A 25,753-nucleotide genomic window follows, 5' to 3' on the forward strand; every position below is an offset into this window, starting at 1 on the left:
TTCCTATTCTAACATAAAAAATATTAATCCAATTTCGATAAAATCGCTTTATTGTGAAATCACTATAATGGTGCGGTGTATTGAATAAGAACAAATCAAGAATAGGGAAGCTATTCCAAGGTTCATACAATAAGTGTATGGGCAAAGACGTTTGATGGACTTTGAACATTACACCTTTAAGTATTTTTATTTCAATTAATTTTATTGATACATTTGTAAATTACAAAATGAACTACCTTAGTAACGCATAAATATTTTTTTTGACGTTCATCCGTTTCTACATAAAATATAAATACAATGCATAAATCGTATAAAAGTATTTTAAAAATGACAAAGGGGCAAGAGATCCCTGCATCAAAAAACTCCCCAAGAGGATTTCAAATTGTCAATGTGTGCATAGTAATTTAGTGTAACGTAGATATATCTCTTCTTTATTATATTGATATTTATTTAATGAATGAGAAACTTCAGCCCTACGGAAAATTGGATGCAAAGTTTCTTGAATACGTACGATTTTTTAATTTATTATTAAAAACAAACTACTTTGAACGACGTCGCTAGTTCATATGAATAAACTAATGATAAGAGTGATGTGCAAGATTTCCGGTTTACTTAACGTAAACGGAGCACTCGGCAGAACTGACCGCGATCTGTTATTTCAGTGCCCATTTTTCAGTTTGCAACGCCATAATCTTGAAGCAGAATGCAGGAAAGATGGAATATCCTTAACAGATATCCACACTGTAGTAAAAATTAGTTATCACGCGCCATTGTTCTTGAACTTTGCAACAATGGTGATTGGACTCATAAAGGTAATAAACCAAAATCAGTGATCGAACATCCCATTTCCAAGACAAACAAAAACTTTTTTTTTTCCGAGTACCTTAGCCTTGTACATGACACTTAAGGCTACTAAATACAGGAGTCCAAATATATTTAAAAAAAAAAAAAACTGACCGCGAAGAAGCGGAAGAGAACTTAAAATGTCACACATAAAAAAAACTTTAAAATATCATAGTGCTAATAATACGAAATTCAAAAATGTTTTTTAGCTTAGTTTAGTAAAGGTTTAGTAGCCTAAAAACATGGAACTTCCTCATAGCAATAAAATACGAGGGGAGTCTCAAAAAGCTGGTAGTAATTGGGACAGTTGAGGATAAACGAGCGCGGACGGTTTTCTAGAAGATGAACTGACCAAAAAAAATACTGAATCCCCACTGCCATTAAATTGACCAGGAATGGAAGAATATCATGCACCTAATGCCTATTTAAGATTTCTTCCAATAGAATATCCAATCAATTCTAAATAACACAGTATTATCGATATTTCAAACATTTAACGAAATCGGAGACCTTTGCGTGAGTACTATTCGTAGCATTGCATTCATGTTTATAGACGACTTATTTAATATGAAAGTGATTCCCTGCGGATTTAACAAGCATGGCAAACAATGGACAATGGTGAGCACTATTTTTGGTTGTTACTCATTTGCACGCACACACGTACACGCGGTCTTCCATTCGCCAAGTTACACCAACAAACCTTTGACAATCGTGAATATCGTCGTTACGCCGGCAATATCTAGATCATAGAATTAAGAATAGTCCAGAAGGAGCGTAGAATCATATTTGAATACATCGGACTGTGTCTAAAACACCCCCCACTTTGCTCCACTTTCGCCACGAGCATGGGTGAAGTCGCCGCAAAATGTTGCCAAATCTCGAAAAATACAATCATAACAAGTATGTAAGATAATTATATTTTTTAAAAAGCAATTTGTTATTTTTTCTTAAATTGTATTGTACACGCGGAAACATTGATTGACACAACATAATATATAATAATATATAAGCAAAGGGACATTAAATAAGTGTAATTGAATTTATGAACTTTGAACATAAAAATAAAAACATTTTATTTTACATAAAACGGATGTTTTTATGTCAAATTAATAATATTTGATGTTTTAAAGATAATGTCGGCCAAATGTCCACCACGGCGTTGTTAAATCCGAGAGGTCCAATTTTCGTTTGTTCTCTCATTAGATGAGTAAAAAATTTGACTACCCTGGCAACACTAACAAAATGTCAATTTTGTTTTCTTTGATAATCTGATAGATGGTAAAATAATTAAGTTTTTAAGTAATGCATTTACCACATGAATTGTGATCCCATCCTGTTTCTTTTTTATCCCAGCAGTATTTCTACACTTTAAAAGGACACAACTCAGCATAGTTGAATTCAAATCGGGAGTTGCGAACTGAGCGATGTCTACAAAGAAAGTAATGGTCAAAACATAAAACTATAGGAGTAGTTTAATCGCCTGCTGTTTGATGCGCGTAAGCAGTTTCTGGACTATACTTAATTCTATGATCTAGATGAATTTTCTTTCTTGAAAGTATTTTTTAATTCTCATTAAAATTACACAATTTTGATATTTAAAAAAAAATAAGTTACGTATTTTTCTTTTTGTTATCAATAAAAAAAACTATAATCAAAAGTATATTGTTTTATTAATCCCCTTAACAATTTTACTAACAGTTTTATTAAGCTAATTAACAGATATTGCCGGCCCAACGAAATACGTACCTACACCTTTTTTTAAAAATTCTTACGGCTATAAAATCAAAATAATTTTCATTATTCGAATGCTGTAAAAATCACTCTAATTATTTATATATTGCTTACTTACAATGAAATAATACCTACGGTAAATCTCAAAATTTTCCCTAAAACAGTATTTAAAAAATAGCGATTCAAAAACGTTTAATTATGTACCTACATAGGTACTTATATGCAGCATTTTATCTTTATATCTAAAAAGCATAATATCATTTGACACTTTTTTTTTATTGATGTATATTAAATAAGTACCTACATGTTAGCTTATTAAACCGTAAAACTCTTAAATATTAATTTTATACCTATCATGCAAAAGCCCTTTTGGTGTATATATATCATCAATAAATAAATTACCAAGTTTTTAAACACACAACTTAACATAATTTGACAGCTGGTGTATCCATGGAATAGTTAGGTGATTAATTTGTAGTTGTAAGTCCCAAATAATGTTTTTTTTTGCACCAATTCGTATGACGTGGTAGGTACCTACGTGCACCTTAAAAAAAACCCTACTACCGAGTAATTTTATGTATTCAGACTGGAAATAACTTTTTTTAAGTAGTTTTTTTAAAGAAATAATACATTATGTATTTTGAACATTGAATATACACTCGTACATACACATATTATAGTTTATAAGGTCATGAATCTTAACATATAAACTTAAAATGATATTTTTTAGAGATCGAAAATAAACAATACAATACTTTAATAAAATAATTATGAATATTGGTTATGTTATAATGAAAACTAAATTTAATATACAGGTATGTAAATATGTGACTTAAATACAAATTTTACGCTAAACAGAGTTAAGTAAGAAATATAAGCTTTGGTTTTGCAGTAACATTTAATGATTAAAGGTAACAATAAAATTGTTTGTTTATTTAAATTATATAAATATAACTCACCTCATTAGACTGAAGCCGTGTGTACCGCTTCAGCCGAAATCGTCTGCTCAGTATGGACAGAATTTTGGAAAATATTTTCAAAACTTCAGTAGCAAATTGAAAATCAAAACCAAAAACAATGCACCACAAAAATTCAAAACGCGAGGAGAACCATTTTAAAACAGTAATATTATTAAATATAATGAAAAAATATTTAAGCAAACGTACCTAAACGTTAATAACACATAAATGTTATTTTTACTTTTTAAAAGAGTTTTTATTTTAAAAGTTTTTAAATGTGTTGTTTTTTATGCAGTTGATTAAAGTACGACAGTTGTCATGAAGTTTCAAATTCCAAATACGTAAGCAAACCCGACAGCGCTTTTTTTATAATGTGCGATACGCTCTCTCTACGGGACGTCGCGACGCCTACTAAGGACTTGAGGGTAGATTATACGAGTATACTAGGGGTGTATTGCGCCCCAAATGAAAATTTCCGCAGTAAAAACTTTGTTTGGGCCGATTGGCCGCGGGCGCGTGCGCACTTTCGTTTCAGTCAACAAACATTACTCTGGTATTCAAATGTAATTTGTCATTCCTTGGCACTTCGCAAGGTTATACCTCTCAATCGTCATAATTCGTTGGGAATTGTTCTGACATCGTCGTATTTTGTTCGGAATTATTCTGACTATCGTATTTTGTACCTTTCAGTCAAAAATTTTGTTGGGCATTATTTTCATGGTAACTGTATGTATTTCGGCCTTTTGTCAATACGAATATTACCTGCGTTGAGCTAACGTAAATACTTGACAAAAGTATCATCATCTCTATATATTGCACATGTTAGAGCAGTACACCAATTATAGAGTATTTAATTCACGTCGGCATTAAGCGAATGCACTCGCCACACATAAGGCGGATTTTTAAAAAAATATCATAGTAAATATTTTTATTATTATGATTTCCCCAAATATTTTAATTTCAAGGCCCATTTTCAAAGAATAGTAGTATACATTTTTATTTTTAAGGAATAAAATAACCCGCTACCCCTCTATTTTAGAAACTTGTCAGCAAGTGGGAAAGAGAAGATTTAGAAGGAAGTTATGAAAAATACACCATAACACCCAGACCAATGAGGAAGTTCAGTGTTTAAAAAAAATATTATTTGTTAATAGACAAATATTTTTATTTTTTTAAATGTACGTAGGTAACGTATTATCAGCGCTATGATTTTTTAAAGTTTTGTAATTCTGAAATAACTCCGCGTATGACGTCAGAGGTTCTTCTTTATCAGTTATTACTTGTAACTATATTATTAGTATTACCATACATTTGTGTAAATATTATTCTGTCCCAAAATGAGTTTTTTGTTACTCCTGGAGTACAAAAAAAAACTGTATGATTTAATAAATATATATATTTTTTTTTTAAGTTCTCCCGATTGGTTCGTTTACGGTAAGCAAACCGGATATCCTTTACAGCTCTCTTATCATTGGTTGGTTTATATGAACCTGTGACGAAGTTCAAAGTAGTGCGGTTTTATTAAAATATTTTCTATTATTTTTTTCGTACATTTTCAAGAAACTTTGCGGTACAATTTAATGCTCTAATTTTTACCGCGTGCAAGAAAATATTTTTTGTATCCAATTTCCCGTAGAAGTTCCTCATTGAGAAAATATTTTTTTCTTGCAACTGGCGGGAATCGAACCCGCGACGCCAGTTTCACAGTTGGCTGTCTAACCAACTGCGCCACGGCCGCCTGTCAAATAACTTACTATTATAAAATGGGAATCAGGTTGAAAACAGCCTTTTAAGGTTTTGGATTATTTTATCAAGTGTTTCTTGATCGTCCTCGTCCTACATTACCGTTCATTCTCGACATATATGTTTTACCATTTATTAGTCATCCATTCGTACTGTATGATAAAACCATCTCAGTGACTTATCAAATACACCCGTCTCAAATTTGCACTCCCTGATCTTATCATTCGTAACCCTGTCATAATAATATATTGCCATTGATTTCTCACATATTCGTTTAAGAGATCGTATTTCGTCGGGACTAAAACTACGTTATGTACTGCCAGTCTAGCTTCGATTGACACGATTTAAAAAAATGATTTAATCGGATATTCTTGGCCAAATAAAAATAATAAAACTGATCAATACAGACCATAAATATTCTAGGCCGGATTGTCAAAAAAATATATAAAGCTAACATGAAAATATAGTTTTACCACGAATGAACTAAATGGTTTCTCTTTATGAGACCAGATCTAGAAATAAGATAATAGTTTGTTAGGTGGATAATGAGGGGTTTTGGTTGAGTTCTGGTTGAATAGACCAACTACCAACCTACCTGCGTTGTCTGCAGACGACAGTTCCATTAGGAGCGTTCCCGGCTCATTTAATCTCATTGCAGTCTTCTGAAGAGACGTTTCACAAATGTTTTGTATTGCCATCTATATTATATTGTAATTCAACAATTAAAAGTTTAATTTTATAGTTCATGGACAGGGCGAACGACTATCTATTTATAGAAAATAAGAATAAAAACAAAAACATTAGCTTACCTACTATCGAAATTTATTGGAACAGTGAGGGAAAGCATTTATAAGAAAGTAAAATGGAAGTCTAGGTTTCATTGGCTGATTTGAGTGGCCACAATAAAAAAACTCTTTAACATTCACCATTATGTCTATGTTGGAAGATCCACATTACCATCTGTTGACTTTTGTGAAGCAAAATAGCTGAAATTTTCATTGATGTTCAGTAATAGATACAACAGATAAAATGAAATATCTTGGCGTATGCATAGACCAAAACTTAAAATGGAAAGACCATATAATGGAATTAGTTAAGCGTATAAGAAAATGTAAATACATATTTATTAGATAAAGGAACATTTTAAAAATCAATCATTTAAAAACACCCTACTACTCAATTGTACAATCTATGTTACAATATGGTATTGTTGGATGGGGTGGTGCATATGCTAATATATTAAACCCTCTTAAAAAAATAGAAATATTTTTTTTTTTTTATTTAAATCTTAAAGTAGGGCACACATATCCTACATATTTTTATGTGTGTTCTAATAATAACATTGCAAATATATTTAATTTATAAATTGTTTATCACAAATGTCTTGACCATTATTTTAAATTTTGATATGTTTTTTTCTTCATAAATATTTTTTCCATTTCGTAATACTTTTTAATTGCTTTAAATAAAATTGAATTTTGTGACTTTGCCTTTTTCCTAAATGGAAGTCTAATTTTGTTCTTTTCTCTAGTATTGTGATCGTGTTCATGCTGGTTCCGATCAATTTTTTTCCAAAATTCTGTTTTTTTATTAGAGTTTATAATTTTATGAACAAATATCATTGTATTGTAAAATATTATTTGTTTATATGTTAATAATTTCATTTCATTTACCATCGACTTTACCCTCGTATATCTGTTTTTTTTCAAAATGATTCTAAAGGCTTTATTTTGTAATACAGTTAGTTTATCTATGTTTTCTTTGTTTGATAAAAATAAAATGCTACTACAGTAGTTAACGTGTGGTTCAATAATTGCTTTGTAATTATTAAAGTAATTTTAAAGAAACCCTCAAATTCAATACGAAAATTCTATGTAAAATATTTAAAGTTCATACAGTAGAAAAATAAAAATAAATAAATTCCACTATACAAAAGAGAAAATAAAAGAATTTGAGATGAATAAGTCACTCAGATACCAAAATAATATTAAAATCCTTATATTCCACACAAGTCATGGTGTAAATAGCTTTGTCTTCAAAGGTATCAAAAATTACAATAATCTCCCCAATTAACTAAAAACTATTAAAACTATCAGTAAATAAACTGAAAGTAAATTTTAAGAATTATTTTTGAACCCGTGTAAAAACTGCATTTTATTTTAATTAGTTTTAATGTATTATTATTTTCTATTTTTCTTTTTATATTCTATAATTTTTTTTTCTCATGTACTTGTACATATATGTACAACATGTACATATATGAATTCTAATAAATAAATAACTATAACAGTGTAAGTCTCTCTCCAAGCACAAGAGCTAGTCTCTGTTTTTGGAGAGTTACAGTTTTAACATTTACTAGATATATAAAAGTAGATTTGTATTAGAATAAAAAAAATTGTACCATTTATGGAAATATATTGATTAATAAAAAATATTTTAAAAATTATGAAATTTATCTGACTGAATTATTTCACCTACTAGACAACAACGCCTGAAAACACGTTTTTTTTTAAATATTCTTCTTCGTTAATTAATGTCTTGTTATAAGTCCTGTAAATGCTTAGACTTCCATTTTTCCATCTCATAAATGTTTCCCCCTTTGTTGCAATAAATTTTAATCTTGATTACTTTCCTAGGAAGTGAAATCCAGCTCTGTCTTCAAACATTTGTACATGTATCTGTTATCATTTTCCTAACTTTACAAAAAAAATGTTGGCATAAAACATAATTCTTTAATTTTATAAAAAATGTTTGTTTGTTCAATTTTTTGTTGTTTTTCTTTGTTGCAATATTACGTTGGTATAAGCGGACGACGCTGACGTGAAATATGCGGCAGTTTAATATTATTTTATTATATTTCTTTTCCCCAAAATTAAAACGACACGTCAGAACCAACTAACCAAAAAAACATTTAATTTATCCACATAATTCATGATTTGAAGATATATGCGATAGTAAATGTAATTTAATATCTCATTACGAAAAACTAGGTAAGGTATATTCCTGATGCATGAAAACACATTTCAAATTAGCCGAGATCCAAGAATCCCGTGATCTGGGATGCCGCATGCCGGGAATGTAAGACACCTCGGGGTGATAAAAATAATAGTATAATTATAATATTAGTGGATAACACATTCTCAGTAGGACTACTCCATTAGAATATTATTTAACCACTTTTCCTCACGCTCTCCCGAATGCAGCCCTCATACAGCTGTAATTTCGGTTCATTATTTTTGTATCAAAAACGCATTACGGTGTTAATTTTTTTAACCTATTCCCTTACAGTTAATGTTCTGGTGGTGTCGTGCTTTGAAATTATAAAGGATAATTGTTATTACTCTGATTTAACAAGGTAAAAAACAAGTTTTTAACTTCCTAACACGTCGGCAGTAGAGTAACGGCTTAGATCGTTGTCTCTCTCACCGGAGATCCAGGTTCGATTCTTGCAAGATTATATACAATCATTAATTGTGTTTTTTCTCAAGCCTGGGTTATTCGCCACTTATATTTTTATTTTATAGAAACATACAGTCAACGATAATTAAATTAAATAATAAAGATAAAGTCGAAAGACAGACCAGCGAAGTTTCGAAATAATAATCATATTATGTATTAAATTATGGTACATTCTTTAATGTGTGTGTGCGTATATATATGTAAGATTGTGTATAATATATAAATAAATAAAATACGAAGCAAAGAGTAGTCGAATGCAAAAAATAAACATCCTAAAATTAACCACTCTTTATCCTCGTGAGAAGATTCATAATAGCAATCCTTGGGATAGTCATATCAACGCTGCTGCATCCAGCACTTCGAACCACTGTCTATGATTTCTGAGCCATGATGTTCTTTTTCGTCCCATACCCGGTCTGCCCTCTATCTTTCCTTCCATTATAAGTTGGAGAAGGGCATGCTTCTCATTGCGAAATACGTGATCAAAGTATGAGGCTTTTCTTCTTTTGACAGTGGTCAGTAACTTCCTCTCTTTATCATGATGCTTAAAACCTCTTCATTGAAGATACGATCAAGCCATGAGATTCGCGGCATTCTTCTGCACAACCATAGTTCGAAGGCCTCAATTTTGTTCATCGTTGAGACTTTGAGAGTTTAAGTAGTTACCACTATTAAAAATATAAATTCACTAATATCCATGTTTATGGTCAGGGGGTCTACACATAACAAAGATTTTGTCAAATTTCAAGTATGGTTCTTCTTCTTCTTTTCCACATATGCTCCTAAGTGGAGCATGTGGACATCACCAGTTGCCTCCAGGAGACCCTATCGCCAGCCAGTATTTTTGCCTCTTCCCACGTATATTCAGCGCCCCATAGTTCCGCCGAATAAAGTCGAAAGATCGTCATCGACGGCCTTCCAGGACGGCGTTAGCCCGCAGGTTTAAAAAAAAGGCAACTTGGGTTTAGGTTCTCCTAAGGCATGCGCAGCACGTGTTCAAGCCAGGACCACCGCCGCATCCTCAAGATGCTCGTTATAGGATGCTGCTGCGTCCGTTCTCGGATTTCAATGTAAGTTACAAAATCGAACCACCTAATACCGAATATTCTTCTCAAGCACTTACTCTCAAAACTCCGAAGTTTGGCACTGTCAGTACTGGCATTATACAAGAGTTGAATAATCGGCATTTCGTTTTGACCGAGTATAGACTAGAGTTCCAGACAACACGCATGTTAAAAGTTGATCCAGCAATTCCTAGGCGGGTTGCGAGCTCCTTGTGCATACTTTCATCCTCAGTTATGTGAACTCCCAAGTATTTAAAGCTGTCAACTAATTATCTAATTAATTAATCATTAATAATCTAATTATTAATAAACTGTCGTGGCATTGAACTAAAAAAACTGTATCGTTTGTCTTCAATCCTGAAACTACGTAAGTATTTTTAGAGGAAATGTGGTATTATTTTATCTCGTACAAAATAACTTAAAGTAATGTGAAAATGAAAACTTTTTCCTTTGAAATTTATGTGAAATTTTCAATCTCGTGAGTTACAAGAAAGATATTTGTTTTCTCACTCGGTATAGTGTTGGTTACACTTGATAAGAAAAGTTTAAAGAAGTTAGGAAATGAAAATATTAGCTTTTATTTCGCTCACGTGATATTAGGGAGATTTTTAAAAAGTAATTAGGTAATTAGTTGAGCCATTTATCAATAAGACTTTTCATTTATTAATAACAACTGTCCCGATTGAATGATATATTTTATCGGGATTGAAAGTTGAGAGTAGCTTGGTCTTCCAACTATCGCTATGAAAGAAAAATGACGACCAGTTAGTCTATGGTGACGTGGCATCGTTACTTTGTTCGAAAATCCGAAATCCTACTATAAAACCAAAACAAAAAGCAAAATCAAACTAACCATAGATAAAGCATGTGAACATTGATGATTAATTTCGAATTGATTATTTTTGACATCTACCGCCAACACATTTTAAAATAATGTTGCTCATTGTTGATATATTGTATTTTTTTTTGAAAATAAGTATCCTATTTTGGTTATCACGTCTCCGGCTATCCTTGTGCAAAAAAATTGGTCAATCAGTCGCCCCGTTGAGACGTGAAAGAAACACAAACAAACAAACAATCACACTTTCGCATTTATAATATTAGTATGGATGAAGATGGAATGAAGTCAAATATTTTCAGACGTAGGTCGTAAGGTAGTCTAGTTTTTGTAATAATAATTTTAATCGATCCTGTTAAATGTATATGAAATACCATAATGATAATTAATTTTTGCAACTAGATTATACAGGTGTATCAATATTTGTTTTCTACTGTGTAATTGCAATTTGGTCATGAGAAAGAATAATAATTTTCCGACATAAATCCTCCATATGATTGACCAGACTCACAGTGAAAAGGGCAATGAAAGCAGTAGAGTTAAATTCAATTTAATTCGTGGTTTCAAAGATTGATTTTTCAAAAATAAATAAATTTGTCTCGATTGTTGACAAAATAATTTAATTTTTTAGCACGAGCGAAACGGATAGAAAGACCATCGGTCTTTAAAACGGTTTTCGGGTATGTGGAGAGAGTACTTTCGCTGCAGTCTTAACAATTCCATACAAAATTTAGAAGTGAATAATTAAGATTTATATGTAAACCACGTAAAAGCTACACTGATGTGGTAATTGCAGACTGCGAGCATTAATTGATTTTACCATAATATTTTCATTACCTACCGCAAAATTAAAATAAACCGACACTTAGAAATTCGAAATCGAAGTTCATTTAGAAGCTTTATAGACCATAATCTCAAAAGAGACAAAGGAAATAACTTTTTTATAAACACATATCTTACCGAGATGAAGTAATTATTGGGGAATTCAACTTATGGGGAGAATCACTTTACATATTGTTGCATTCGCCATTCAACTTAATATTTGTGAATTCCAGATCTACACTATTTTAAGCAGTTGTATATATCTAAAAGAAGGCATCCTTTCACATTATTTGATGCATCCTCATAGGCAACATCAATTTGTAAACTTTTTTGTGAGGTTTTTTTTAAGTCATCTTCACAATCCTGAATAATTCCTTCATCTTCCCTCTTGAGATATTAATTTCTTGAGATTAAATCACAAGATGGTTTAATTCCAGTATAAGTTTACAAACGTTTGGACATACTCAAAATATTAATAGTTTTAACGTTTCAATTAGGTAACGAATTAAAAGCGTTGAAAGTTCTCCAGCTTCGTATTTCATTTACAGTATGCAATACCTGCATCGAACTTTTAATGTAATACATATGAACTAAAATTTCATCTTTGTGTGTCTAAAAAACAGCGCAGAAGAAAACAAGCATATCAAAATGCTGTATTGTACAAATCAAAATGAAATATTATGTATATTCTTAATCTGTTCTTCGTTTAGTTCTCATTCATATCATTATTTTTATGTAATTGGTAGGTACCTACAATCAGATAAAAAATGGTTTGTTCTTGTGCATGTGGGTAATTTTTCATTAAATTAAATGGCTGAAAATGTTGTAGACTGCGAGAAAATATATTTATTTTAGCGCGCACTAATTTGAATTGTTGAACACTTGGTAGTGTTGCCTTTGTAAAAAAATTCAACATTTTGTACATTTGACGTTTACACCATAGATGATCATTATGACCAATAGAAAAAGAAGATGAAAAAGAAAAACTATACTTGACAGCTAAAGTTGTGCACGTGCGTCAATCGTTTATTTATTTAGTTTGCTTTCGTTATATCTGTTCAGTATGGGTAAAATAAAAAAGAATCGTAACAAACCAAGAAACAGTAATCCAATCGGCAATTCAAATGAAACGGATAATGAAGTCATTGAGTCCGAAATAACTCCTAACGAGTTATCGATACAAGCCGCTAAGGAACAGTTGCAGGTTAAAATAAAATTGTATTATTTTATATGTGATATTAATACTTCATGAAAGTGACGCTGAGCGGTTTACTTAAATAATATTTCTTAAATTTTAGTCTCCAAATCAAGAAGACAAGCTTTGCGGCCTGCAGACACTGTCCATGTTGTTAGAATCTAAGGAGTATGAGAGTGTTTTGGTTGAGCAATCTATAGTTCGTATTGCTGCTCCTCTGCTTGTGGACACCACCCCAACTGTGAGGAACGTGACGTCAGGAGCACTAAGAAACTTCTCAGCACTCGGCCTGGATGCTTGCGAGTACCTGGTGGGGCAGGATATAATGACGCCGCTCATTGAATTCTTCAGAAAGGTATCCTATTCTTTAGTCAAGAGTTTCGCTAATTAGTCAATACCATATTAATAATAATTGGTATTAATATCAGTGTTCTTTGTCAAAACCCTCATTTATATAATATATGAACATAATATATTTGTACCAATGCGGGCTTATTGACAAATGGCAATTTCTTCCAACAAACAAAATATTAAGTGTTATTTATATTATTTTAGCCAAAAAATGTATGCGAGTATGTTATTCACTTTCATTGAATTACTTTTGGTATTGATTTTTATCTAAAGATTAAATTCTGTTTTTCTTGTTGTTGCTCTCGGAGGGATGTGCTGATGAATTTTCTGACCGTAATTTTAGCATTTGCGTAGTCAGTAACATTCAGTTCTTGAACAAGCATTAGTTTGTAGGGATGAAATGACAAAATTTTACGAAGAATTCTCCTCAAAAAACGGTTTGACATACCTAAAGCAACCTTGTGCTTTCGAGATGAGTGTGTTTTGATGACTGCTCAAATGCTGCTCTATCCAACATTTTCGGGGGTTTTAACTGCTCTGGGTGCTAAATGTCCACTCTCTCTTAGGGTACTTCCAGTTTCTTCTAATTATTGAATCTAAAATTTAATCTTGTTAGCAGAAGGGATGGAAATGGCTTGCAGAATTCCATAGTGTCGAAAAAAAGCCCTTTGAGTGGCAATAACTGAATGGTTAATTTCATAAAACGCGCACATGACAAAACCTCAAAGCACTCCAATTCAAATCGTGGTAATAACTAAAACTGAATGTTGGTAAAAATACTTGCCTACCTCAACTCCAGCCCGAATAGCAGCATCCCCAACCTCCATCAAGCAAGAATTGGTAGATTCTGAAAAATATATCGGTAGATTCATTATCAACCCAAGTATCGCTGTCAGGGTAAGGGGGTGTCCAGAGTTACAGACCTCAAAAAAATATTTACGCCATGGTTTTCAACTTTCTAGATTTATTGTCCACCCAAAAACCATGTGCTGTTGTGTCATAAAAAAAAACATTTGTTACAAATTTAACAGATAAACCATTTTTAGATTTAAATTTTATCATATGACAAAATGTTTAAAAATCGGTAGGGTTTGTGAACGCTGCCAAGCAGTAACCCCTTAAAACTACTCAGTCTGCTTTGCCCTACCCTGTACTTTGGAATGTTCATAAAATAATGTTAATATCTATTTTTAGTATGCAGATAATTGGGCTCCAAAACAAGCTAATTCTGGCAAACTGGATGAAGATGCTGATACATTTTTGCACTGTGTCAATTTACTGTGGAATCTTTGTGAAAGCTCGGGTAAATAATTTCAACAAAAAAGCAGACTGATCAATGTGCCTTTTCAATTTAAATTTAATGTTAACATTTTCCCTTGATTGTTTCTAGGAACAGCAGTGAAATATTTTAATGATTCAAATATAATATCGATCTTGACAAGATGTTTAGATATTGAGGCTTTTGGTAATGAAATGGTGGCTGCAATCCTTCACTGTTTATTTGTCATAACAGAAGATAACCCAAAAGCGATTAATGAGATGAAGATGTTAGGGGAAGATTCCATAAGAACCATATTTAATCTGCAACAAGGGACGTCTGTTATTCTGTTGGTACGAATATTAGCAGCTGGCATTATACTGAATATTCAATCAAATAACATAAAATCATTACCGGCAGAAAGTGTTCATAAAATAATGGAAACAATTAATGCCACATTGTCGGTTGATTTAAGACAAAGCTGTAATCAAATTTCTAGCATATTGCCACTAGTTGAGACCGAAACAAACTCCACAAACCACAAAAAGAAAGAAGAAGTTAATTCCCAACTGAGCCTCATAAAGCATTTAATAGATGCACAGCAAATAGCCATTGAAATTATGACTAATCTATGCTCATGCGAAGGTATACCTAGACTTAAAATATTATTTTCCGTAGTAATACTGCACCTCCACAGTACATAATAATATTATAATGGTTAACATGTTTATTTATTTTAAAAAGTACTTTATATGATGTACTTATTTGTTTTATGAAATCTAAATGCGTAAAAAAAAAAAAACTTTGGTGGCCTCCGTGGTGTTAACTCATGCGCAGAAGGTTCCAGGTTTGATTCCCGGTGAGAACACAAAAATTTTTATGTGATTTTTCCCAAGCCTGGGTGTTCTGCACTGTAATTTGACCTCCGTCCTGGCCTGTTGTGTTGAAAGAAAATATGTTTTTTTTAAGGATATTTACCATTTTCCTAACAGTAACAAGAAAAAAAAAATAACTTTTAATGTGGAATTTTACTTATATACATATAAATATGATATTGTATACATATAAATATTATATTGTATATATATACATATTATATTGCTGAGTTGACTGAATCTTTATCAAGTTTAATGGTTCATAAAATGATGTATATTTATTATTTGTATATTATGTAGAAGGTCCATTCTTTGAATTACAGAACAATTTTTTTAAATTTTTTATTATTTATTTATTCATTAAAAATTACAAAATGAAATATTTATGAACTTATTAAGGCTTTTTAGGCTATGCCCGTGTCAAGCCACAATAAATAATAATAAAAATACATAGTAAAATTAATTAGATCAAATTATAATGACATAGAATCACAATCTAGAAAAAAGGTAAATGTAATAAATAATCAAATTCCAAAGAATACAATGCAAAAAAGATATTCAGAAATAATTTTTAAAATATAAATTATACAAATTAAGAATCACACATAATCAAATATACAAAATAGTGGTATCATTAAAATCAACAAAATAATAGTAAAATATAGTAGTATTAAAAAAAAATAACACAAAATAAGAGCATGATTTAAATCAACAGAAAAAGAATACATATATATAGATATAAAAGCATAATTGAAATGATAATTGAGTTATGTTTTCTAGAAATTCACTCAATTATAGTAAGAAATATAAGGAATAGGAGCAATAAATCATATGCCAAATAACAATACGTACTAAATTAAATTATACAAAAATACATAATAAGAAAAACATTAAAATTTTCAATATATATAAAAAGCAAATAAAAGTAAAAGAGTATGGAAGGAAAGCAGATTTGTAAATTTTTGCTAATTTCGTACTTTAAAAAAAATTGACAACCTTGTCCCTATCCCTAATTGAATGAAATAATGTATTTTTCGTGCAGTTTTTATGTTACATGTCATATTAAAAATAATTTTAGATCAGGAAGATGACGACATGGAAACAGAAAGTGTATCAGATATGGATTCAGACTTGGAGGATGAAAATGCAACAACCTTCTGCGGGAATAATGGAACAGAAATTTCCTACTCGCTTGAAAAGTTACCCGTGGAAGTCACAGAAAATATTTCTAGTAATGGTGTTGTATCCAAAATCATGGGAAAATCCATTTTACCTGCCGAAAATGTACTGAACATTTTTGAGGATTCAGAAACTGGAAAAGATATTTATAAACGGTATGTTCAAATTCACCTAATGATCTCATAATTTTGTTCAGATTGACACAATATTTTATTTTATTTATTTTAAATCTTGAAATAGGGCACACATAAACATATTCTGTGTGTGCTCTAATAATAACAATGCACATATTTATTTATTTATTAACGGACATTGTCCATGTATACAATTTATAAGGTTAAAATATTACAATAAAAGAAAAGTTTAAAATATTTTTTAAAAAAAGAAAGAAGCATTGACAAACATAAGGGACATCGAGACAAGATCTGGACTATTTATTTAGTGCTCGTTTAAATCGTTGTAAACTTAAACCAAAAAAGTCCAGATTTTGTCTTGAGTTAACAATACGACAAAGGCGGGTCATTGGAGAATTTAGGCCATAGTTTGTTTAGTTTATAAGTTATTTAACACATATTTCTCAACCTTCTGTTTGAATTTAGTTTTTTTTTTCTTCATACATTTTTTTTCCATTTCATAATATGTATATATTTCTGCCGTATATAAAATAAAATTTTGTGACTTTGCCTTTTTTTCTAAATGGGAGTCTGATTTTGTATTGAGATCGTGTTCATGTTGACTTAGAATTTTTTTTTTCAAAATTTAGTTTTTTTTAAAATTTTTAAATATTATACACAAAAATCATTGTATATTTATTAACTATAAAATTTTAAATGATGCTTAATAAATTCATGTGTATTTTATTTTGCTAATTATATGTATTTATCAGGGGCAAACCGTGTATAGAAGCGATTATGCGCAACTTACCATTATATTTTACTAGCCATAAAAATGTTATACTGTAACTTTATTTGCAGAAAAACAAATAGATAATCACTATTTATTTTAAATCATTTCCACCGTTTGTATTTATATCCTAATATAAATATAAATAATAAAAAAGCGCGCTCAGCGTCTGCTGTGAGCCAAGAAACTTATTCAACTCTCCTTAAACTCCAGAGATGGTACTCTTGACATAAGACCATAATTACTTTTATGCGTCATATTGCAGGACATATGGCGCTCGACGCGGCCGTTTTTAGCACTATTAATTTCTAGAGCAATTTGGCCAGTTGACATTTCAATTGAATACCTAATATCGACACAATTCATAATGCTTATTTTTATCTATTTTTTAATGAGTTATGTATTAAAGTAATGGATAATATATCTATATAATATAATATATCACAAAATAAGTTGTTTGAGTTGATTTCATGGCCAAGAGTTGTGTATCACACAGAACCAAAGAATAATATTAATTTATAGTATATATTACTTCCATTATATTATGTACCTTCTATGTAGGTACAAATGTATGTTATTTTTTTATAGCTTACCTGTAAATAAAATCACCATTCGCCATTGGTATTTATAATGATCACTAAATGTATTAAATAAGTGTTTATAAAACTGTGTTTCTAGCACAAATTTCTGTACCCAGAATAAATTATAATGTCACCTTTTTGAAATAATTTTTTCCCACAGTCATATTTGGGATGATAATTTTTATTCATTAACTAGAGTGCTTTTTTGTGTGTTTAATTAATTAATTATTTATTTATTTATCTATTTTCAATCACCATATTTAAGGATCACACAAATGAATTGATACAGGTTTGTTGCATAATGCCCAGATTCGGTGTAAAACAAATAATTATAAAAAATATTTTTTTGACCGTTTTATTTTAATAATCATATAATTTAGATTATTATTTCTTAAAACTATCACTGGTCTACACTGGTACATGCAATAAGTCGGATGTTAGCAAAAATACCACTTTACAGAAGGGAGAGGAGAAAAACTATTTTTTTAATGGTGGTTTTAATGTCATCTTATTTGTGCGTCTCAAATTTATCTTAAAATCAGGTATCACATGATGACTTAGAGAATAGAGGTTACAGTTTTAGTTGACATAGAGAATAGAAGTTACAGTTTTTACAGACTTTACAGTTTTTGAGAAATGTATACATAGGATGTATTGCATCGGTATCAAGTTTTTTTTTTACATTCAGCTTACGCGACAATACAACCTTTAGAATAAATACTATACATAACCATATTTAAGTTTAAAAATGTCTGTTTGCAGGCTCTGTATATTACAAGCAAGATCTTTACTGTGTATGAACAATCTGATTTCTAATCTGCCAATAGAAATATTGGGAGGGCCAGAGGAATTATATAAAATCTGGATTGACACAGGAAAGCGAATTTTCAAAGAACAAGAGCCGTACAATGCTGAAGAGATATTAGAGTCCGCCAGCGCTGTGATGAGAGCTTCTCTTGACCGGCTCAAGGCTGACCCTCAGGGGTCAGAAGGATCCTTTATCAACAATGCGCTCATTAAGGAATTATCTCTGCATGATATTAAGGTATGTCTGTATAGATAATAAAACAAATATAATAGTGAACCTCCCATAACTCTAGATATTGATATTGTTAAATGAGTTACTTATGTGTCTCGACATATTGAATATGAGTTCTTTTAACCGCTCGGTTGCTGGAGTGCAGATCTGCGCTGTCAATTTCGGTAACCATTGAGTGCCGGAGCGTAGACCTGCACTTCAAAATAATTACGCAGAATTCTTCTTATTTTCCTTGTTATGGTGGACTTTAGGTGCTAAAATGGATTTTGCATTCTTTATTTTGAATAAACTATAATACCATCTTTGAATAAATTATTACCATTTATTTATTCAGATATTTAGAACATTACAGAAAATAGACCCAATTCATTCTAAATTCAATAATAGATCACAAATTGCAATAGATATTTATGTTATTAAAATAATAAAACAAAATGTAAAAGTTAGAAAGTGCTTTCCTAAGGGAAGGCCCACTGTCGTAAAATATGTCGACATCCGAGGCGATGCGATTAAGTAGCAAGTACCATCCATCAAACAACACAGTCATCATAACAGTGCTAAAAACCGATTTTTTGAGAAATAAAAGTGTTTTTTTTTCATAAAAATAATGATAAATGCAAGTATTTGTTCATTATTGATTGTATTTAGGGATAGATTCAAGTAATAAAATCACCACCATTTTCAGTATTTCGATAGTTTTATTTAAATAAAGTGACAGTTTGCAGAATAAATTCAATGTAAGCAATTTTGCAAAATGTATTTAATACTTAATATTTTCTTGAATATATAATACTTGATATGATGAAACAAAATTACGATTTTTACAAACAAATTAGCACAAGCAGGTAGATTGGTTTGAAAATGAACGCCATAGACCAGAAGCAGCCTATTTTATCCAGTATTTGTATAAATACTGTACTATTTTACTACTTTTTTGATAGTCTATATCCACAATGGTTTTTATTGAAAAAATGCACAGTTTTATGATGCAGTCTTTAAATTTTTTTCAGTAATGATTAAGAACTTCGTATTATAATCTTATATAGATATTATTGCAAGTAAATATACTGTTTATATTAAAGCCAACCAAAAATTGCAATTCATTGGCTATTATGGCCTCCGTGGTGTAGTGGTCAAGACGCTTGACTTACGCACGGAAGGTTCCGGGTTCGATTCCCGGTGAGAACACAAAAATTAAAAATGTGATTTTTGTCAAGCCTGGTTGTTCTGTAATGTAATTCACCACTGTAATTGGGCCTCCTGGCCTGTTGTGGTGCAAAAAAAAATGAAAATGAAATGAAAAACAAAATATTCCATTTTCACATAAAAATTACAATTGCAAAAAAGGCTTAAAAATGCTCGGCAATTGGGGTACATTTTGCGTCCTGCTAGTCTGCCAATCGAGTGGTTAAAGATCTATTACTACTTAACTTTATCTCTGTTTATTTATTCATACATATTTAAAAAAAATAATAACGTGTCCCTAACTCTGAGGCCAAGAGCACTGTGTTGAGTTGCGATACAACATAATTGAAAGTGAAAGCATGCATATTATTGAAGAATACTAGAAATAAAAATTATCACTAAATTTTAATAAACATCTGGACAACACGCTTAATAGTATATAAATCTATGCAACGTCTCGCAGCAGTCTCCTGTAATGGTCTCTTCCCTCGGAAAAAATCCAAACATGTACACTTCTGAAAATGGCTTTCGTTTTGGAGAATGCTTATATGCTCACAATATTTTTTGATAAGGTTGTCATACTTCTAATGCTTTTATGCTCGCAATATTTTTTATTGGGGTCTTCATACTTCTATTGTTTTATACTTTTAATGGTTATATGCTCACAATATTTTTTAATAAGGGTGTCATACTTCTATTGTGTCTACCTTATACCAGTGTCAAATGGTGATTTTTTTTTATTCATAAGCTATTTTTTTTTTTCATAATTTTTATCTGCGTGTACATATACAAAAGTAATGAAGTATATACACAGCTTCTTTTTCTATGGTTTTGTGTGAAGAAATAAGCTGAAGTAATCGGCCAGTTTCTTTCACCCACTGGGAGCGGGCTGGGCTGGGCGCTGAGTGCACTTATAGATGTTTATATTATTTTTTATGGAAGATATAAACGGTGACGTTAATTTATCATAAATATAAGTTTTTTTTTTCATTTTCCCATACTTAAAACTACTATAAAACATTATTATCGATAGTCAAATATAATGGTAAGCTGATCGCTTACATGGACGATTTTCCCCTGCCTTATACAGTTACGTAAAGGTTTCTAAATCAATAAAAAAAATTATCTCACAGTCATTGGATGTATTGCGTCTATATTTTTTATTTTTCTGCATACTATCAAAAAGTATATTTTATTAATGTTTTACATTTTTATGTTTTATATCAAAATTAATATACTTCAGTGTTATGTGTTTCACATCAAATTGCTTATTTTTACTTTTACCAATAAAAATTTACTTAAGTAAACTGAGTGAATGTCCAGTGGTGTAAACTACCTCTATGTAACAAAATGATTCAAATACAGTGCGGTTTGTTTACCAATGCTGTGTTCTATGCAAAAGAAGAAAGGGAAAAATTAGGATGGTGATGACTAAACTAAGTGATTTTGCAATTAATATGTTCTTTTAAAAAGTGTGAAGAATGCTAATGATAATTTAAATTCCATTTATTATTTGCAGTTCCTACTAGAAGGGATTCAAGCTTGTACCTTCTCGGAAATCCGAGCTAATCTTACTCGGATGATTGGAAATGTCGGGTTGATTCTTGTAAAGGGAGCTGATAACAGTTCCTCTGATATTTTGCTGACCATTGCGGAGTTTCTACTAGACCGAATGTTCAAGGAATCCGAGTGTTGGTTGTTAGCTGAAGTTATTGACACTGTTATGGATTTGTTTTCTGAAGATGAAACAGATATTCTAGCCCACAAAATAGGACTTATCAACAAACTCAATTCAGTCAAACCAACATTTAAAAGTAAAGTGAGTATCTAAGAATGATTTTTTATAGCATATTTCGAAGCTTTCCGCATCGCAATTTATTTATATAGAGACCTTTTTTTCCTCAATGTGTGTCAACTCCGTGTCACAATTTAGTATAATATATGTAGGATTTAATGTAAACTAACCATACACAAAATTGGGATCAGATTATAAAATATATTTATAAAACTTCACTAAGGGTGTGTTTGTTTGAAAAATTTATCAAAATACAGTGCAAAAAATAGCCTTTAAGAAAATTAGGCACCAAAACAAAAGGTCTATCAATTACACTGCACCCATTTTGAATTTAGTTTGAGTCAATGGTTTACTGTTGTTATTCTGCTTTTATTCTTCAGTTTAGGCACCGTTGCCATTTTTTGGTCACACAATTTTGACTCTGACACATCTAATGAATTTCGAAAACTTTTTAAAGTAAAACCGCGGTGATTAAAATCGTAAAAATCTTTGACACAAATATTTAAATTTGAATGTATGGAGAAAAACGGGACGTGAATATTTAACTGTAAAAAGCAGGAATACTTAAAATTGAGGAATGTAAAATCGAGGCTTTACTGTATCTGTATTTAATTAAATATTTTTTTTTTTTTAGGTTCGTCAACAAAAAAAGACACTGGGAGATCACTCAGCTATTGTGAGCACTGTTGTTACAAATTTGCCCAGATTTATCGATTACAAAAAACAAAGAATCACAAATATACGATGATTACAGTTGAGGAATTGGTTTATTCTTCTAAAAATGATTAAAAACATTTTAATTTTCTTAATTCCTTTATAACAATACCATGTACAGTGTCAAAATACAAATCAATCGTTTTAAGATAACATGTTTTATATATGGATATAAGGTTTTTGCCTCTTAATTTTTTTTCCTATGCATTTAAATGAATTAGATACCTTTATTGTATCAGAGTGATATCTCATAGTTGTTTAATTGAATCCATTTCAACAAAAAGGAATAGGTCAGCATTTCTACCAATAATGATTGTCTAATTACTAATTAATGTATTTGTTTTATTTATTTATTTCAATTATCCCCAAAATAATAAAAAATATTTAAAAACTTAACAAAACTCACATATAGGCACATTCCAGAGTGTCAAATGTATTGTTATTTTTTATACATAAGTGTACACATCATTTACAATTTTAGTCTAATGTAATATGATTTTTCAAAAAACAAGGAAAATGAAATTTAAAAAAAAATACATATATAAAAAGTAAAGAGAAAAAAAGAAAATACTTTCAATGCATGTAATTATACTCTGAGATATGAGACATATTCCTCGGCTTCCTTTCTAGTCCTTTCAGCTATCCATTTATGGACTAGAGTTTTGAAACAGTGTTATTTGTTGTGCTTACTAATAAGCTTAAATAAAACAAAGTTTAGGTGCCAGAAAATTATAGTGCCTTTGTCCCTAAGTTGTTTTTGTATTTGGTAGCAGGACTGTTTTTTTTTAATCTTAGGCTTGTCATATAATATTATGTGTTATCTTTTTTTTCCATTAGTTTAGAGAATTAAATAAACCAGTAATAAGTAATAATTTATTATATAATTAAAAAAACAAATCTATATAAATTACTTCAATCACAGAATTTAAAAAAGTTACATTATATCAACTGCAATAGAACTTATTCATCGCTAATGAAACTATGTTACATATTCATTATACAAATTCACAGCTTTAATGTCGGCTTTTCCTCAACGTCGAAGCATGGTGATTCCGCCTTGTAAGATTCGCTAGAACTTGACTTTTTAGATTCTAAACGAGTTCTTCGTGGTTTTGGAATAGGATTGGGAGAGTTAAGACCAGAACTTGACGAAACTTTAGAATCATTATTGTTAGGATTATCAAATAATTGTTTCATATCAGAAACAGTTCGTCTCTGATAATTAGTATTAGTTTCTGCTATTTTTTCTCTGACTTCTATTATGTCTTCTTTATTATTACTGATCTTGTCCGTTTGGAAGAATTCTGAACGTGCTGATGCACGATTAACGTTGTATTTTCCTTCGCAGTCAATTACTTTACACTTTAGCTTTTGAATATCTGAATCTGCATTGATTTCTGGTGCTTTTTTGCAATCAGATAAATTGTTGTTAAGATTATCCTCACTTACGTTAGCCAATTCAATATTATTTGAATCAGTATTATGGCATTTTAATTCATCATCTGAATTTACGCCTTCTTGAGTATCTGTACTTATAGATTTCTTATATGTTACTATATCCACCTTTTGAAATAATTCTTCGGGGGAATCATCCTCAACTGAAATTTTTTGTAAAACAAAATTGATATCTTCCTTTATTATTTCTTCTTTCTTCTCTGAATGTTCAAACACTGAGTCATCAGATTCAATAGAAATACTGGCTTTAAAGTTTTCAGTCTTTGAGACAGAAACACACTCGTTTATCTCATCTTTAGGTTGCTCAATTTTGGTGATTGGTGTATCCACCGAATGTCTGTCTTTCACTATTTCTTTTTCACATTCATTTATATCCGTTTTTGCTGCAGTGATTTTATCAGAATCACTTTCTTTTTTTTCCCCATCAATATCCTCTACAATTTTCAATTCAACATTAAGTGAAGGATCATCTATGTCAATATCATCTGTGGTTGTTTCGTGAATTGTGTTGGTTGCAGTATCTGTCACCTTAAATAATAAAATGTCATAATTATCATTTTCAAATACAAACACCATTAAGTTTGCATGGACAAAATTAAACCTATACTGAGAAAAATCATTAATGAATTTTCCGTCAAAATGGACATTGGCATATACATGCAATAAAGACTTCATTAAACATTGCAATATTTTTATTCTTTGATGCTAAACTTATTCTAAGTAAAATATAATTAAAAATGACTATTTCTAATATCTTTATTAGCAAGGTAACAAAGATTAGAATAATTTCTTTTATTTTAAATCCCACAACTAATTTATACTTAAAAGAAGTTTCTTTGTAGAAAAAAAAAACATTTTTCCAGTCAAAACTGACCATTTGAATAAAAAATTCAGTACATTATGCATGTATTTTTCATAAATAAATTATTTAATAAACGCATTACTTACAACAATACATGGTGTGTCAGGTATACTGCTGATTCTTTGAGGAGGGGGAGGCGGAGGGGCCCGTCTCTTCTTCCTCGAGGAAGCCCTGATGGATCCTGTTCTCTTCTCAAATGGAGTGTTGCTTTGTAAACTCGTCTGCGAGCCATGATTTTCCACCTTTAATTCATTTAAACTAGGAAGAGAATGGTCCAGTACACTGCCTCCAGGAGCACTGGTTCTTCTGAAATTGTTAAAATCATCATCACTTATTGACATTTATCTTCAAGAAGAAGGGAGTTCTTTTGAGTTTTTGTGAACTGGTATTTATTTGCTATAAGAGTTGTCAATATTCTCCAAAAACAAGCATTTATGTCAACTGCTGCTGTCATAAATAATATCAAGTTTACTATTGTATAATAATAAACATTTATTGTCATTATCATTAATAGTTATAAAAAATGAAGACAAAATCCCATGATCAGTAAGTGGACGAAATCCCATGTATCATATAAATCCATTTCCATTTTATCACGCCACTGCATATGCCATAGATTTTTTAATTTATTATAAATTTTTTGCTTTTTGAAAAAAACTATACAAATACAGTATCACATAACCAAAAAAAAACTCAAAGGCATGGCCTGTGTGTGGGTACACATTTGAAAAAAAAAATCATTAAAGGCTGCTGGAAGAATATGATGGATGTAAAAAAAATTAAAAAGTGATATTATTCAACCATAAATGTTTGTAATAAAAAAAATAAGTATATCTGCCTCGTGGTGTAATGGTCAGCGCGTCTGCCTGCCATGCAAAAGGTCTCATGTTTGATTCCCGACA

At 30.6% G+C, this 25,753-nt stretch overlaps 2 protein-coding genes across 3 annotated transcripts in view; one reads left to right on the forward strand and one right to left on the reverse strand.

The window, feature by feature from the left end:
• Positions 1 to 12,447: 12,447 nt before the first annotated feature.
• LOC148272418 (HEAT repeat-containing protein 3) lies at positions 12,448 to 22,866 on the forward strand. The gene is made up of 8 exons (XM_088240062.1): positions 12,448 to 12,663; positions 12,758 to 13,009; positions 14,200 to 14,308; positions 14,396 to 14,908; positions 16,217 to 16,472; positions 18,564 to 18,846; positions 21,545 to 21,844; positions 22,455 to 22,866. The coding sequence occupies exons 1-8, from the start codon at positions 12,523 to 12,525 to the stop codon at positions 22,566 to 22,568; spliced, it is 1,968 nt and encodes a 655-aa protein (XP_088096188.1). The 5' UTR covers positions 12,448 to 12,522; the 3' UTR covers positions 22,569 to 22,866.
• A 558-nt stretch (positions 22,867 to 23,424) lies between these two features.
• Positions 23,425 to 25,753, reverse strand: part of LOC148272419 (uncharacterized) — a 44,346-nt gene continuing 42,017 nt past the window's right edge. For both annotated transcript variants that reach the window (XM_088240064.1, XM_088240065.1), the window contains exons 4-5: positions 24,938 to 25,157; positions 23,425 to 24,517 (exon numbers count right to left, since the gene is read on the reverse strand). In XM_088240064.1, the coding sequence (XP_088096190.1) occupies positions 23,540 to 24,517; positions 24,938 to 25,157 (1,198 nt within the window). In that variant the 3' untranslated portion in view covers positions 23,425 to 23,539. The remainder of the gene's footprint in view (positions 24,518 to 24,937; positions 25,158 to 25,753) is intronic.

The sequence above is a fragment of the Micrasema longulum genome, unplaced genomic scaffold (assembly GCF_059751315.1).
Source record: "Micrasema longulum isolate JH-2025_06_02 unplaced genomic scaffold, ASM5975131v1 h1tg002336l, whole genome shotgun sequence".
Classification (NCBI taxonomy): Eukaryota; Metazoa; Arthropoda; class Insecta; order Trichoptera; family Brachycentridae; genus Micrasema; species Micrasema longulum.

Bases quoted from the DNA above. Each gene is read 5' to 3' on its own strand.
- LOC148272418 (XM_088240062.1), top strand. From the start codon at position 12,523: ATGGGTAAAATAAAAAAGAATCGTAACAAACCAAGAAACAGTAATCCA. The intron at 14,309-14,395 runs GTAAATAATTTC...GATTGTTTCTAG, and splicing joins GAATCTTTGTGAAAGCTCGG to GAACAGCAGTGAAATATTTT. The intron at 21,845-22,454 runs GTGAGTATCTAA...TTTTTTTTTTAG, and splicing joins AACCAACATTTAAAAGTAAA to GTTCGTCAACAAAAAAAGAC.